The following is a 16,853-nucleotide window of genomic DNA, read 5'->3' as shown; positions in this document are numbered from 1 at the left end:
AGAGGATAAGTAACTTTACTCTGTTTGCACAAGAATCACTTCAGAGGCTGGGAATGCTGACATGATCACACTGGTCTCCTGGAGCCCAGGAAGGCCTCTCCACCCTCACTGCCTCTCCCTGCATACTGGGCCAGTGGGGACAGCCCCCCAAAGTGCCCCCTGCTGACGACCGGAGAACCCTTCCGCCAGTCACTCATGTCCACCTCAGCACCGTCCCTGTCCTGCTCACCTGGGCTCACTTCTCAGGGAGCTTAGAAGCCTGTGGAGACCCATGGGGAATTTCTTTTTACACTTTTGGTGGAAGAATGGAGAGGAGCGGGACTGTTTATAAAAGTTCAGTTCAGTTCAGTTGCTCAGTCGTGTCCAACTCTTTGTGACCCCATGGACTGCAGCACGCCAGGCCTCTCTGTCCATCACCAACCCCCGGAGTTTACTCAAACTCACGTCCATTGAGTCAGTGATGCCATCCAACCATCTCATCCTCTGTCGTCCCCTTCTCCTCCTGCCTTCAATCTTTCCCAGCATCAGGGTCTTTTCAAATGAGTCAGTTCTTTGCATCAGGTGGCCAAAGTATTGGAGTTTCAGCTTCAGCATCAGTCCTTCCAATGAATATTCAGGACTGATCTCCTTTAGGATGGACTGGTTGGATCTTCTTGATGTCCAAGGGACTCTCAAGAGTCTTCTCCAACACCACAGTTCAAAAGCATCGATTCTTCGGCGCTCAGCTTTCTTTATAATCCAACTCTCACATCCATACGTGACTACTGGAAAAACCATAGCTTTGACTAGGCGGACCTTTGTTGGCAAAGTAATGTCTCTGCTTTTTAATATGCTTTCTAGGTTGGTCATAGCTTTTCTTCCAAGAAGCAAGTGTCTTTTAATTTCATGGTTGCAGTAACCATCTGCAGTGATTTTGGAGCCCAAGAAAATAAAATCTGTGACTGTTTCTACTGTTTCTCCATCTATTTGCCATGAACTGGGGTTTATAAAAGTAAGTTCATTCTATTTAAAAATGTTGTTGAGGGACTTCCCTGGTGGTCCCATGGTTAAGACTCCACGCTTCCAATGCAGGGGGTTCAGGTTCCGTCCCTGGTCAGGGAACTAGGATTCCACATGCTGAAATGAAGATCCTGCATGCTGCAACTAAGATCTGGTGCAGCCAAATAAATAAATACTTAAAAATTAAAAATAAAAAAAAATAAAAATGTTGTTTAACTGTATATAGCCTAACGAATGCACATATGCATCGTAAGCTGACAGCCTGACATGTTTTCGATGAAGACCCCTGTATGACCTATGAAACAGAGTCTCACCAGCACTCCAGAGGCACCATGGCTCCTCAAAAGGTAACTACCAGTCAACCAGACTTCCAATGACAGCAGATACTTTTGTCTGCTTTTGAATCTGCTGTACACAGAATCTGTCACACACATTTTGGGGTTGGTTTCTTCTGCTCAGCGTTTTCATCTGTGAGATGAGTCCATTTTGCTGTGCTTGGTTGAGGCTGGTTTGCTTTCATTTCTGTGTAGGATCATGTCATCTGAACACTCCACGAGGCATTTATCCTACCATCGACAGACACTGGGTTGTCTCCAGCATGGGGTGTCAAGCACAGGGCCACGGGGAGTGGCCTCCTGCACGGCTTTAGTGAACACGTGTCCACATCTCTGTCCTGCATCCGCTGGGAAGGGAGGTTGCCGAGTGGGTGTGTACATGGCTTTAGTAGATGCTGCCTAACAGGTTTTCAAAAAGGTTTACCTAGTGCCTACTTTTAAAGTGTCGTTTTTACCTGATAGGTTCAAAGACATAAAATACACACTACATAGGACTTGGATTGTTGGGAGAAGTATCGTGAGGAGACCCTTAAGCTGAGAGGATTCCAGGGGTTTCGAACTTCTCTTGGTCACAGCTGCTGCCCAGAGGGATAAATACATCTCGGAAACCTGGACTCTGTGGTCGGCTGGTCCAACATCCTTCAGACTCCCCCAGACCGTTCTGGCAACATCAGTAGGGGGAACTCACTGACCTCCTAGAGCTGCCCACTCCATGGCTCAGTTCTTAGAAGTTCTTTCCTCCCCATGGGTCTCCCAGCCCTGGTTCTGTCCTCTCCATTGCAGGTCTCTCAGTTCTGACAGTGGTTCTACATCCACTCTCTTCCCTGTTCAAGCTGAAACGCCCAGAGCTGTGCCCCACAGGCAGATGGGGCATGCCCAGAAGGTGAAGCTTCAGTGATGGCCCCAGCCCAGACCTTTACCACCTGCATTGCCTGTGTCCTCAGGATCCTGAGCTTAGGACATTTCATCTGGAGGATGCAACTGAGGGTTACAGAAAGATCTCTCAAGTCCTACAGTTCCTGGCCAGGAGATGAGGCTACTGGTGACGAGCAGAGAAGCTGGAACAACCCACCTCCTAGTCTATGCCTGCCCACAGGGCCAGTCCACCTCATCCCACCGCCAGGTCCAGGCTCTATTTCCCTCCTGCAAAAACAAGGATCCCCAGTGGAGCCTTAAGAGTGTCCACGAGGCCTGGTCTGAAGGCAGAAAGGGTCTCAAGCACCTCGGTGTATGAGTAGGACCCCTGGACCCCACTCCAGAACACAGCCCCCCAGCAGCTCACTTACTGACTTGATAGCCCAGCGCCTCAGCATGAATCTTCTTGGCCATGAACTGTCCCTCGACCAGCGCTCGAATCTCCACATCCCGGGAGAATGCCGAGACCTGTCTCCAGGAGAAAGTGGACGAGTGAAGGGCTCTCATTGTCCACTCACTCTGTGTGTGTGTGTGTGTGTGTGTGTGTTTGGTGTGTATGTGTGTGGTGTGTATGTGTATGTGTGGTAAGTATGTGTGTGCCTGTGGGTATGTGTGTGTGTGGTATGTATCTGTGTGTCTGTGTGTGCCTGTGTGTGTGTGTGGGTAAGTGTGTGTGTGTGGTATGTATGTGTGTCTGTCTGTGTGTGTGTGGTATGTATGTGTGTGTCTGTGGGTATGTGTGTGTGTGGTGTGTATGTGTGTGTCTGTGGGTATGTGTGTGTGTGGTGTGTATGTGTGTGTCTGTGGGTATGTGTGAGTGTGGTGTGTTTGTGTGTGTCTGTGGGTATGTGTGTGTGTGGTGTGCATGTGTGTGTCTGTGGGTATGTGTGTGTGTGGTATGTATCTGTTGTCTGTCTGTGTGTGGTGTGTATATGTGTGTCTATGGGTATGTGTGTGTGTGGTGTGTATCTGTGTGTCTCTGTGTGTGTGTGATATGTATGTGTGTGTGTGTGTGTGTGTGTGTGTGGTATGTATCTGTGTGTCTGTCTGTGTGTGGTGTGTATATGTGTGTCTATGGGTATGTGTGTGTGTGGTGTGTATGTGTGTGTCTATGGGTATGTGTGTGTAGTGTGTGTGTGTCTGTGGTATGTATGTGTGTGTCTGTGGGTATGTGTGTGTGTGGTATGTATCTGCGTGTCTGTGTCTGTGTGTGGTGTGTATGTGTGTGTCTATGGGTATGTATGTGTGTGGTGTGTATGTGTGTGTCTGTGGGTATGTGTGTGTGTGGTATGTATCTGTGTGTCTGTGTCTGTGTGTGTGGTGTGTATGTGTGTGTCTATGGGTATGTGTGTGTGTGGTGTGTATGTGTGTGTCTATGGGTATGTGTGTGTGTGGTGTGTATGTGTGTGTCTGTGGGTATGTGTGTGTGTGGTGTGTATGTGTGTGTGTGGTGTGTATGTGTGTGTCTGTGGGTATGTGTGTGTGTGGTGTGTATGTGTGTGTCTGTGGGTATGTGTGTGTGTGGTATGTATCTGTGTGTCTGTCTGTGTGTGGTGTGTATATGTGTGTCTATGGGTATGTGTGTGTGTGGTGTGTATGTGTGTGTCTATGGGTATGTGTGTGTAGTGTGTGTGTGTCTGTGGTATGTATGTGTGTGTCTGTGGGTATGTGTGTGTGTGGTATGTATCTGCGTGTCTGTGTCTGTGTGTGTGGTGTGTATGTGTGTGTCTATGGGTATGTATGTGTGTGGTGTGTATGTGTGTGTCTGCGGGTATGTGTGTGTGTGGTATGTATCTGCGTGTCTGTGTCTGTGTGTGTGGTGTGTATGTGTGTGTCTATGGGTATGTGTGTGTGTGGTGTGTATGTGTGTGTCTGTGGGTATGTGTGTGTGTGGTGTGTATGTGTGTGTCTGTGGGTATGTGTGTGTGTGGTGTGTATGTGTGTGTCTGTGGGTATGTGTGTGTGTGGTGTGTATGTGTGTGTCTGTGGGTATGTGTGTGTGTGTGCTGTCTTTTTAAACAATAGCCCAGATCTGGCGCTCATGACAGGCCTCCACTGGAGCCCACCCATAGCGGTGCTCTTGAACCACTGACTTTGCCTGTCATACACACACACGCTCACAGCCTCACTCGTGTGTCACTTTGGGGAGTCAGGGCATGGCAGAGCTCAGGCTCAGTCTGTATGGGATTCATCTCTGGGGTATGGGATTAGCAGATAGAAACTACTGTGCATAAAATAGGTAAGTAACAAGGATTTACTGTATAGCACAGGGAATCATATCCAATACCATGTAATAACCTATAAACTATATACAGGTTATATATTTTTTCAGAATATAATTTGAAGAAAAACTGAATCACTGTGTTGCACATCTGAAACTAACACAATATTACAAATCAACTATACATCAAATCAAAAATTTTTTTCAAGTATTTGTTTTATCACTGGCTGATTAAATGAATGAGGTCCCTAAAGCTAGAATAATTTCATAGGTATTTTTTAAAACTTAATAGTCAAAAATGGAGTCAACGTAGCTCCAATTGACCAATAACATACATACCTCATGGTTTTCTGCATTAAACCTATGGCGTCCAATAATTTCTGGGGTGATTTCCATGACATCAAAATAAAAACCTGAAACAAGACCAGGAAAAGATTAGCTATCAGTGGTCAAAAATAAAAGATCAGCTTCTCAACAGCTTTGGAAAAACAGCAGGGTGAAATGACCCTACCTCCCTGTTCCCTGGGCCCCCCATTCCCTGGAGGAGACCCGTGAATATTCTAAGGTCCTTCTCTCCCGCAAGACAGAGGGCAACTGGAAAGGCCTAGGCTAGCTCTTCATGGAGACAGTTCTTCTTACACTCGCCTGGCAGCCCAAGCCAGGAGGCAGCTAGCTGTCCAGCTAACCCTAAAATGCCAGCACGGGTCTGACCCAAGGAGGCACATTCCCTGCCTGCTCAGATGGCCTGCCCCAATGCGGGGCACTTTTCCTAATAGGACCCCGTGTCTGGGGCAGAAAGCTGCATGTGGGGACGCACTGGGGCAGAGCAGACACTGTGGCTGCCATCTCTGATGCTGTCACTGGGAGCTTCCAGGGCACAGCAGATGCAGCTCTGGCCTGGTCTGCCGCCCCCACCTCACTCAGATCAGGGGGGTCCACACGAGTTTTAAGGCCCATGGAGCAGAAGTGGAGACAGTCAGGGCTCCCCTTGGCTCCTTCCCGGCCCTGCCCCTCCCCCAGCAGCTGTTCCCCTCACAGGCCCCTCAGCAGCCTACCCAGGTTTCCGCCATTCCCCATCCCCGTGGACTGCAGCACCTTGGAGAACTCGCTCCAGGAACCGGAAGCAGACTCATCTCGGATCTTCTCTCTCATCAGGGAGCCGTTTTTAAAGCTGCAGAAGTGCACACAACCCTGAGGGAGGGGCTAGGTGCGTTCTAAGTAGACCCACGGGCTTTGGGGAAGAGTCCCAGGTAGGGGGGCTGCAGGTCAGGCTGGACCCCACCCCAGCCAGTGCACAGCAGGGATCTGAGGTTCCGCCTCATGTAGCAAGCCCAGGGCACCTCCCCGGGAGTCACCAGAAAATGCACTTGTCCTGGGGGCTCTGTTTACAGAGGAGGTTGGCACGAAAGAGTCCCAAGGAGAGACGGAGCTGTGGTTTCAGCACATTGTACCCTCTGGACAATGGGCAGAACTGGCCAGATTTACTAGACCTGCATATTCTCCAGGGGTTCCTGGAGCTTAAAGGCTAAAAACCTTCCCTTAGTAGCTTCCAGTTGCCAAATGCCTGTTGGGAAGGTGCAGAACAGACCCCTTTCATGAGAACTGTCAGGAGGCAGGATGTCCTTACTACCATTGGTTGAAGGTCCACCATGTGCCAGATACATCGTAACATCACTATGAAGTAAACTTCTTGTTCCTCCCATTTTATGGGCAAAGTATGGCTAAGATATGCTCTGGGGTCTGCCTCAGGCCACACACAATACAGGTGTTGGGGATAGAATTTGTACCTGGGCTTGGGAGAGACTTCAGGTCCTGGGTGCTTTCCCCCACCCCACCACTGCAGCAACTCTGCTCTCAGCAAGACCCAGTGAGTCCCTGGGGTCTCAGGTGCCCCCAGAGCCTGCTCAGTGGAATGCCCCGGGGGCTCCACACAGTGCCAGCCCTGCCCTTCACCTCCTCCCCCCTAACCCAGCCTACCACAGGAGCGCCATGTAGTGCTGGGGGTCAACAGGGTTGCAGAAGATGTGGCCTTCCAGGGCGGGCGTGGGCTCCTGGAGCCAGAGGAATAGCGTGTCACTGGTACCAAGGCTGACCTGGAGAGAGACGGGCAAAAGTGAGGCGGCTCTGTCTCTGCCACTCCAGCAGAGCTGCCCTGACCCCCTCCTCGCTTCACTGTCCAGGCTGAAGACCGTTGGATTAAACACCATTTCTTCAGAGAAACCTCTGCTGACCCCCCCACACCAAAATTCATAGTCAGCTCCCCAGATTCAAGCTACCACAAATTCCATGGGCTGTTTATATAGAACTTACTACAACTACCTCTAAGGCATGGTTCGGGTGACGACTGGTTCCCCACTAGAAGCAGAAGGGTCTGGGTTATGTCTTTATTGCCTGGAGGTCTCACAGTCCTCTGGCCTGAGGTCTGACCCTTCTGCCACTGTGCTCACTGTCAAGGCAGGCAGGGGACCTGTCTATTCAGCACAGGCAACTGACCTTCCAAGAGAGGAGCTGTGGGCATGTCCTGGGGCCTGGGTCTCCCTCTCCCCTCCCTCAGCTGCCTTTTGACCCTGGATGCCCCACTGATAGGATGCTGCTGACACCCAGTACCCTCGTCTCCTGGGGCAGAAGGAGCTGACCCCACCTCTGGCAGGGAGAGGTCACCTTACCGCAATGTCACCTTCCTCCAGCCTCATGCCTGCCAGCGACGCTGAGAACGGGAGGGGAGCCAGTGGTTAGCTGGAGGTCGCAAGGGAGCCATTTAGCAAACCAGTCACCTCCCTCCGATAGGAGGGAAGCTCCCACCTCCAACCCCAGTCTACAAGCTGAGAGAGAGGCAGGAGCAGGATGAGAGGAGGGCCAAGGATGCCCCAAAGGCCAGGATGTTGAGAGTTGGACCATATAGAAGGCTGAGCACCGAAGAATTGATGCTTTTGCACTGTGGTGTTGAAGAAGACTCTTGAGAGTCCCTTAGAGAGCAAAGAGATCAAACCAGTCAATCTTAAAGGAAATCAACCCTGAGTGTTCATTGGAAGGACTGATGCGAAAGCTGAAGCACCAATACTTTGGCCACCTGATGCGAAGAACTGACTCACTGAAAAAGATCCTGATGCTGGGAAAGATTGCGGGCAGGAGGAGAAGAAGGCGACAGAGAATGAGATGGCTGGATGGCATCACTGATTCAATGGCCATGGACATGGGAGATGGGGAGGGGCAGGGAGGCCTGGTGTGCCGCAGTCCATGGGCTCACAGAGTCAGACTGAGGGGCTGAACGACAACAAAGGCCAGAGGGTGGGGTGTCTGTGCTCCAGGCCTCTGATCTGGGCTCAGAAGCTGCATCTAAAGGGATGCAAACTCCCCACCCACTATTAGGATACACAAGGCAGAGAAAGACAAAGGCGAGGCCAGAGTGTGGGGCTTTTTCCCACCTCAGTTGGGAAGGAAAGGGGCAAGATTATGTTGACTGTTCCCTTTGACAAGAGGCCCATGACAGCTTGGTTATCTGCCTTGCTCACTGATACACCAGTGTGTCAGAGATCTGGACTCAGGCATCCCACCTCTAAGAGCTTATCCTGCAGGGACAAGGGACAGGACAATGTCTGCACTGTCTAAATGCTAGAAGCCACTCCTACCTCATCTCCCACTTTCATCCGAGGGAGACTGGCAAAGTAAATGCCAGAACAGTGGAACCCAAGACAATCACAAATGAAGTTCACAAAAATACTGCCTTGGTTGATTAAAATGTTTATTTATGGGCACAGAAAAAGCAAGTTAGAAGGACTAGCCCTCAAAATTTTAACTGTGGTTATCTCTGGATTAAGGGATCGTGGATGATTTTTTTACATTCTTCCTTTGGTTTGTCAGTACTTAAAATTTGTTTCTGCAATGAAGAGGTATCTCTTGTATATAAGAAAAAAGTGTAAGACTAACACATTATTTAAGGCAGCAGGAAAGTGAAGGTCAGACTTAGGGAGGGTCTGGCTGAGGGCCACCTGCCTGGTACTTGCAACATTCAATCTGAAAGCAAAGCCCCAAAGGAAGGTTTAAAAAGCTGCTTCTTTCTCATTCCCTCTCAAACATGCCCAGAAGCTCACGTTTCAGTGGTAAAAGAGCAGGCCCATTATTTTCCCTGACATTCTTCTAGTTAATAGAGTAGGTGTAAGAACATACATTTTTCTAAAAAGACTCATGGTTAACAAACGAGAAAGGGGAGAGGGGATAAATTAGGAGGTTGGAATTAACATACACACATTAATATATATAAAATAGACAACCAATAAGGAAGCACAGGGAACTCTACTTAACACTCTGTAATAACCTATATGGGAAAAGATTCTGAAAAAGATATATGTCTATGTATAACTAAATCACTTTGCTGGACATCTGAAAGTAACACAACGTTGTAAATAAACTATATCCCAATTGAAAATATATATAGATATATTTTCAGACTTGATGAAGCTATTTTCATTTTGAAAAGAAAACAAACCTGGCCCACAAAGTGTAGGACTGTCCTGAACTGTGCACCAGCTGCTTTTTTCTGAGGGAGATTGGGCCCCTCAACTTTTAGGGTAGATAGGAACTGGGGGCCTGGCATCCCCCAGGAAGCCTGGGCACCAGAACATGCCCATTGCAGCCCAGAGCTGCCTCTCAAATCAGGTGCCAGGAGGACAGGCTTCATACCTCGCTGCAGCAGGAACTGGGTCAATGTCCACCAGCCTCCGTCTCACCTCATCTTAGGCCCCTTAGGAACATGAGGGGCCCTTCCCCAAAACCCACTCTGAGTCTGGGTCTGTGCCTTGACAACAGGGCTCTGTGTGAAGGGCTACGGAATCTGCTCAGGGACAGGGCAGCCCTGGTCTGGCTCCTGGGGGCTCCCTGCAGATGCCAGAGTGGTGGTCACCCTAGGAGGGAGGGGACACAGCCAGGACACTGACGCAACCATGTGGTGGCAGGGACATACTCACGTGCCCCCAGCTCCAAAGCAGACAGGCCCAGAGCAGACCTCGGAGCACCACGAGTGTTATTTATACTGGGGACAGAAACAGCAGTGATGGCAACTTAAACGTCTTTCTCCTGGTCACAAAAGTACACACAGATACTGCAGGAAATATGGAATTTAATATCATCATTATGATGAAGGGTTTCTCAGGTGGCGCTAGCGGTAAAGAACCCACCTGCCAACGCAGGAGACATAAAAGACACAGGTTCAATCCCTGGGTCGGGAAGATCCCCTGGAGGAGGAAATGGCAACGCATTCCAGTATTTATGCCTGAAGAATTCCATGGACAGAGGAGCCTGGCGGGCTACAGTCCATAGGGTCACAAAGAGTCAGACACGACTGAAGCGACTTAACATACAACACATTGTGACGATAAGTGAATTTTAACATGATACTTCAGCTCCATTCTTAGGGACACAGCTCCACTCCTAAACACAAGTGCCTCTTTTTTATTTTATTTTTGCCGTCCACATCCTCATCTGCATAACCAGTAGGAGGCAAGTACAGGGAGGCTGCGGGTGTGGAAGCCAGGAGAAAGGCTGAAGCCAGACCCTAGCCTCCACCCGCAAAGCAGCCCAAATCATTTCATATGCACCTCAGGTGCATTCTTAGAGCAGAAATGGCTGCACAGGGTGGCGATTTGGAGTAAAGTTGCCAGATAAAATACAGGGCACTCAGTCACATTTCAATTTCAGAGAAATAATACTTGGGACACACACTGAAAAAGCATTTGTTATCTGAAGTTCAAATAATGCCTGGGACACACTTATCCTACCTCATCATTTGACCTTCCTCTGAATTCAAGTTGGTATTGTAGCATTTATTCTATTTGTGTTTACTCTTTCCATCAACCCTGATTTGGTGGCTCATTAGGAAAAGGGCTGCAGGGGTGTGGTGAGGGGCAGCAGTCTGTGGCCACTTGGCCTTCCTGCAGAGACCTGTCAGGAAACCCCAGAGAAGAGAAAGAGGAAGAAAGACAAGAGGCTTTGATGAGGAGTAAGTCGTATCTACAGCACTGACTCAATGGACATGAGTTTGAGCAAGCTCCAGGAGATGGTGAAGGACAGGGAAGCCTGGCGTGCTGCAGCCCATGGGCTCGCAAAGAGTCAAACACGACTGAGCGACTAAACAACAACAGGTCAAAAAAGGGGTCAGAGTCTTAACACTGCAGAAAGAGGTGGAGGAACTGAGATGCTCACTTTGGAACAGAAAAGGCAGGTCAGGGAGGGTGGGCTTGACTGTCTTCCTCCATCACTGATCAGTTCTCACCTTGCTGGGCAGCCCTGGGTGGCTCTTGTGGGTACAGCCAGGGCCAAGGTGGGGCAGCACAAGGAGTCAGTGTTCAGGCCAGCAGGGGGGTAGGTGGCCACGGAGGGAAGGCCTGCCAGACAGGCTTCCCCAAGAGGTTGGCTGGCATTTGCCAGTGTCCAGCAAGGACCAAGGCAGGCTACTGGGGGGGGGTGAAGTCCCACGAGGTACTCACCTGGGTTGTCCCCAGTGAAGGCCACCACTTTGCATCCTGGAGGAAACCCATAGCGCTGGACAAAGTAGGAAGAGATGGCCCCCTGAGGAGAGAAAGCAAGTGTGTTCTGCAGAAGCAAATCCCACCTGCTTGGCACAGCTGCCCACCCTTCAGGCCACAGAAAAGCAACAGGCCTGGGTGGGGCTGAGAGGCTCATCACAGCTGGGACGTCCTGTTCACAGAACACCAGCGGAGCCCAGCACGGGGCTGGGACCATGAACGTGAAGTTGTCCCACTGCCTCAAGGCACGCTTGATTTTGAGAGTCAAGGCAGCTAGAAGAAAACCATCCCCAACGTGGGCTTGCTTTGTAAGCTCCAAATTCTGGATGTTGCATTAAAAATAAATAAATGAGAGGAAAAAAATCATTAAACAAACTCATGGAAGTAGATAATGCCTTACACACATGCTCTATCAGCCCAGCAATCAGATCATGAGCAATCAGACATGCATGCGTGGCAGTCAACATTCTAAAGAAAATAAACCAAGGAAAGGCGGTGTGTGTGGGGGGGAGCTTCCACCTGGAACCAAAGCTCTCAGGGGCCCTTCGAGACTTCCTGTGGGATCAGAGGGCAGGGATATCTTCTAGACAGACCTACGGTCTTTAGAAAGCATAGTTATGAAAAGAAAGTTCCCTGACCCCACCCTCCGCTTTCCCTGACCTTCTCTTAGTTCCAAAAATTTAAAATAAATGATGAGATTTCCTGGGACTTCCTTAGTAGTCTAGTGGTTAAGACTCTACCCTTTCACTGCAGGGGGCGTGAGTTCGATGCCTGGTCGAGGAACTAAGATCCCACATGCCCAGTGGCACAGCCAAGAAAATTTTTTAAAAAGGGATTTCCCAGTGTCTGGGAAGATCATTTTGCTCCATCCAACAAAATTTCACATTTCCATGAGAAGGAAGCCATCTCCTGGTCTTCAAGGAGACCTGTCTCAGCCTGGGTTGCCTCAGAGAACAGAATCTGAGTCCGGGTTTGTGTAGGTGGCTTATTTGGGGAAGCGACCCCAGGAAATGAGGGTGGGGGTTGAAAGAATGAAATGGAAGGGGTGAAAGCCCACCCAAGGGTACTCTGGGGAGCCGGTACTGGCTGTGGGTAGCATTTGAGGCAGGCTGTCCTCTTGGGGGTGGGACAGGGAGCAGCTCTCCACAGCTCCTCACAGGTGTGTGTGTTGGGGGTTAAACCGACCCTCCAGGCTGGTAGAGCACAGATGCAGAGATCCAGAAGCCCCCAGGGCAGAAGAGGGAAATGAGCTACAGCCCAGGCAGGATGCTGCCAAGGGACACGTGAGGCCACGACTGCTGGCGAAAAAGGTAGGCTGGGAGGTTGCGAGGCGGAGGCGTCGCTACATGACATCTCCAAATATTTTCCTGCAGAAAAGGAGAGAAAGCCATTTGGGCACCACCTTCAGAAAAAGAGATGACAGAAAACATGAATTTTGCTTGTTTCCCCCCATCACGTGGGTACATATGCTTCAAACGAAAACACACTTTTCCAAATCAGTTCTTTTCTGTTCCTCAAGCTGCTCGTGCCTGCACGAGGCCCCTCTTGGAGACATGTGTTCTTGGTGTAAGGCAAACAAAGCTGGCTGCCGTGGACAAAACACTGCTCTCCATCGACTGGAAACTAAGAGCCGTGTGGAATACCAGTCCCAGAGGCTTGGCTGTTTTCTGTTCGCCCTTCCTTTTTTCCTTTCTGCTGTGCATCAGCCTGCCTGGGTTCTGAATTGTCTGCTTCTATGGGGCAGGACACCCTTACCTCTGTGCGCTGGCTTCACGGCACCCTCTGGGAGATATGTGCGTGCTCAGTCACATCTGACACTTAATGATTGCATGGTCATTCTCTCCTAGGCAAGAGTACTGGAGTGGGTTGCCATTTCCTCCTCCAGGGGATCATCTTGACCCAGGGATCAAATCCACGTCTCCTGTATTGGCAGGCGGGTTCTTTACCACTGAGCCACCTGGGAAGCCCACCCTCGGGATGATGACGATCTGGTTTTGACATTCTGCTTGTGGTGGCAAAGGCTGTTTTCAGCTGCTCACTGTTGATAGAAAAGTGTTTCCATGGCTGGAACTCCCAACAGGAGGTACTCGTGATAACCTGGTTCTCCTCGTGCTCTGGTCTCCCTCACAGCCAACACTCTGCCCCACCCAGCATTTCCACTTGTTCTGGTGTGGGTCAGGTGGTCCCCACCAAATGGCTGAGTGCAGGGCGCAGCCAAGAACTCAGCTGGCCAACTAGGAGAAACCAGAGCATGGACAGCCAGTGGCTATTCTGAATATAGATGCCACACCAATGGTTAAAGTTCTTTCATTGAATTGCTCCCTTTATCAAATATGTATGCTTAGTTGCTCAGTCATATTCGACTCTTTGAGACCCCGCGGACTGTAGCCCGCCAAGCTCCTCTGTCCACGGAATTCTCCAGGCAAGAATACTAGGAGTGGGTTGCCATGCCCTCCTCCTGGGGATCTTCCCAACCCAGGGACTGAACCCAGCTCTCCCACACGGCAGGCGGATTCTGTATCATCTGAGCCACCAGGGATGCAGATATAGATTTCGCAAATATTTTCTCCTAGTTGGTAGGTTGCCTTTTCGCTTTGTTAATGGTTTCCTTTGCTGTGAAGAAGCTTTTTATTTTGCTGTAGTTATATTTGTTGGGTTTGCTTTAGGTGCCTCTGCTTTTAGGTTTTTTTTCTTAACATTTATTGGCTATGCCAAGTCTTAGTTGCAGCACGCTGGATCTTCAATCTTCGTTTTGGTGGCATGCAAACTCTTAGCTGTGGCAGGAGGGATTTGGTTCCCTGACCAGGTTTGAAGCTGGGCCCCCTTCATTGGGAATGTGCCGTCTTAGCCACGGGACCACCATGGAAGTCCCTTGCTTTTAGTTTCAAATGCAAAAAAAAAAAATCTCTGCCAAGGTGAGTATCAAGGAGCTAACCAGCTGTTTTTTCCTCAGAGTTTTACGGTTTCAAATTTTAGATTCAAGCCTTTAATCCATTATGGATTAATTTTTGTACTGGGAGTAAGACAGTGGTCCGGTCTCATTCTTCTGCATGTGGCTGTCCCAAATGCTTTTCGTATTAGCCCTGGGACCAAGCACCATCTTAAGTACATTAAATGTATCACCTCATTCATTCTGCACAACAGCCTGACAGATAGAAAGTAGTAGTATTCCTACTGCTCCAGAAACAGTGGAAGTGATGAGGGAACTGAGGCACAAGGTCCCAAAGGCGGTTAGCAGCAGAGCCCAATTCCACCCCAGACAGTGTGGCTCCAGGGCCCGTGCTCTCCCCAGATCACTGGCACTTCTTTTTATTTTCTCCAGACTGCCTGCCCCAAGCTTCAGTGGTGGTCCCTATCCCTTCAATTTCCACCTTGTGCATTTTTTCCTAAGGAGTGCAATCACCCAGAACACACTCCTTCAATCCTTTTCCCATTCTAATTGCTTCCCAGGGCGCAATTTTCCAAAGTCCACTCCCCACACCCCTCACCCCCGCCACGAGGCAGGAATCCTCAACCGGGCCTGAGCACCTGACTGCAAGGCCAAGGATCCAGACATTTTGCTCTGACTCATGTCAACTACTTATCTTGTACTAGACAAAGCCCCATGTGTGCGTGCCCTTGTGTGAATGGATGGATGGATGTGTAGTATGTGTGTACGGGGGCGGGGGGGTGCGTGTGTGTACGTGTGTGTACTATACCACTTCCCCAGCAGCAACCCGCTCTCCAGTGAGCCCCACCGCCTGGCAGGGGACCTACCACAACAGAGCAGGATGGCACCGGCCGGCCAAGCTTCTCCTCTAAGTGAGGTGCGCAGGCTCCAAGGCAAGCCTGTGACCAGACTTTGTCCCGAATCTGCAGCAAATTCATTCCAGAACCTAAGGAAGGAAGGATACAAGAAGGAAAAAACAATTTTTTTTAATGTGTCCTTTATTCATTTTTTTCCCCAATTTCTGGGCCACACCTTGCGGCATGTAGGGTCTTAGTTCCTCAGCTAAGGAGCAAACCTGCGCTCCCTCTATTGGCAGTGTGGAGTCTTAACCACTGGACTGTCAGGGAAGTTCCAAGAGAAATCTTTCAAAAAATCTTTTGTAAAAATGCACAGATCTAGCCAAGAGTGGATCATTCTCACAGCAAACGTGTACCTGGAGCTCTTCCCTGATGGAATGCAGACAATGGATCTGGGTCACTCTGCGTGGGCCTCTGGCTCTCTAAGACCTGGCCAGGGGAGGGCAGCTCCCAGCAGCATCATCTAGAATGGCTCTGAGTGTCCCCTGGGGTTTAAGGCTCTGAGGAAGTCCTGGCACTGATGTGGGATTTCTCAATCGCATCTAACTTTTCGAGGGAAGCTCTCAGATGCCTCTAAACTTCCTCATACTCATCACTAAGATCAGCTATGCGTGTGCGAAAGTCACTTTGTCGTGCCTGACTCTTTGCGACCCCAGGGACTGTAGCCTGCCAGGCTCCTCTGCCCATAGAATTCTCCAGGCAAGAATACTGGAGTGGGGAGCCATACCATTCTCCAGGGATCTTCCTGACCCAGGGATCAAACCCAGGTCAGTCTCCTGCACTGTAGGCATATTCTTTACAGTCTGAGCCAACAGGAAAGCCCTGGTGATCAGCTAAATCTTCCCTAAAATAATCTACTTCTCCTGAGGATGGGGAGTGGGGAGAACCTAGAGCACAGGTGGACGACCCTCTTCCCCGGGCCCAGGAGGAGGCAGACCAGCGGGCTGGGTGCTGCTGGAGCCCTGTCCCCATGTGAGATGGTTACACAACTGCTAAATTAGTAGGTGACTTCTAAGGCGGCGGTGAGGGGAGTGGGTGGAGGCCCAGCTGCGGGTGAAGCTCAGTAATGTCCAGAGCAGCGATGGAACTTTCTCCAGCAGCGATCGGGACAGCCCGGCTGAGTGTGGAAAACACCGGTGGGAACAGGCTGCCCACGTGTCGCACTCGGCTGGCCTGAGCTCCAAGGAGCTGGGCTCCTGGGCGGGAGGAAGCTTTTCTTCTCCAGACTGTGAGCAAAGCTTGGGGACCACTCCTGAGTCACTTTACTCTCTCTCCTTGAAAACTAAACTAGTGTCTGGCACACAACAGCACTCACACACTTCAGCTGAACTCCCAGAGACTCGGAGTGTCCCAAGGGTCTCCTGAGGTCACGCGCCCAGGCCTGGGCTCTTGCTCTGCCTCCGCCTCCCTCCTTGGTCCCTCCTTCCGCTCTAGCCTCATCCCAGAGCTCCTTGAGCAAGCTCCTCCCAGCTCTCCTTCCTCACTGGCATCCTCTGTATTTATTTTTGTCAAGGTTTTGATTCCAGCAGCTCACCCCTCTCGTGAGTTCTCCAAACATGAACAAGAGCTTCAGAATATAACTCCCGAGGGAGCCAGGCTACAAGACGGTTCCTGTTCATCCCCCAGTCCTAGTGTTCACACCATGTGTGGCCCCTTCTTCTCATACCCGGAGGTCTGTGTGACCAGGGACAGGGCGAGAGTGATGTACGTCACTCCCAAGATTAGCGTGTAAAAGACTCTGCAGCTTCTGCTTGGCTGCTGTCTCTCTTACCCTTCCCTTGGGGTGAAATCTAGCTCCCATATGGTGGTGTCGGGCGGGGATAGGGCTGAGACCTGCGGCCAATGTGTGTGGCCTGGAAGTGGATCCTCCAACCCCAGTCAAGCCTTTAGGTGACCGCAATGCTGGAGGCCAGCTTGACTGCCCCTTCCTCAGAGACCCAGAGCCAGAAGCATCCAGTCAAGCCACTCCCTGATTCTTGACTTTCAGAAACTCTGTGAGATAAGAAGCATTGACGGCCCTCAGCTGCAAAGCACTGGGGTCATTTGTTACACGCAAAAGATAACTAATACCCTCCC

General features: G+C 50.3%; 1 protein-coding gene across 6 annotated transcripts in view; it reads right to left on the bottom strand.

Annotated features, from left to right (window-relative positions):
* XYLB (xylulokinase) overlaps positions 1 to 16,853 on the bottom strand; it is a 44,678-nt gene that overhangs the window by 14,071 nt on the left and 13,754 nt on the right. For all 6 annotated transcript variants that reach the window (XM_081527387.1, XM_081527382.1, XM_081527385.1 and 3 more), the window contains 7 exons: positions 14,748 to 14,866; positions 10,953 to 11,034; positions 7,137 to 7,177; positions 6,448 to 6,563; positions 5,526 to 5,641; positions 4,810 to 4,883; positions 2,621 to 2,717 (listed from right to left, as the gene is read on the bottom strand). In XM_081527387.1, the coding sequence (XP_081383513.1) occupies positions 2,621 to 2,717; positions 4,810 to 4,883; positions 5,526 to 5,641; positions 6,448 to 6,563; positions 7,137 to 7,177; positions 10,953 to 11,034; positions 14,748 to 14,866 (645 nt within the window). The remainder of the gene's footprint in view (positions 1 to 2,620; positions 2,718 to 4,809; positions 4,884 to 5,525; positions 5,642 to 6,447; positions 6,564 to 7,136; positions 7,178 to 10,952; positions 11,035 to 14,747; positions 14,867 to 16,853) is intronic.

The sequence above is a fragment of the Giraffa tippelskirchi genome, chromosome 9, assembly GCF_054371585.1.
Source record: "Giraffa tippelskirchi isolate mGirTip1 chromosome 9, T2T-mGirTip1v1.2.pri, whole genome shotgun sequence".
Classification (NCBI taxonomy): Eukaryota; Metazoa; Chordata; class Mammalia; order Artiodactyla; family Giraffidae; genus Giraffa; species Giraffa tippelskirchi.
This window is presented reverse-complemented; position numbering and strand designations above follow the sequence as displayed.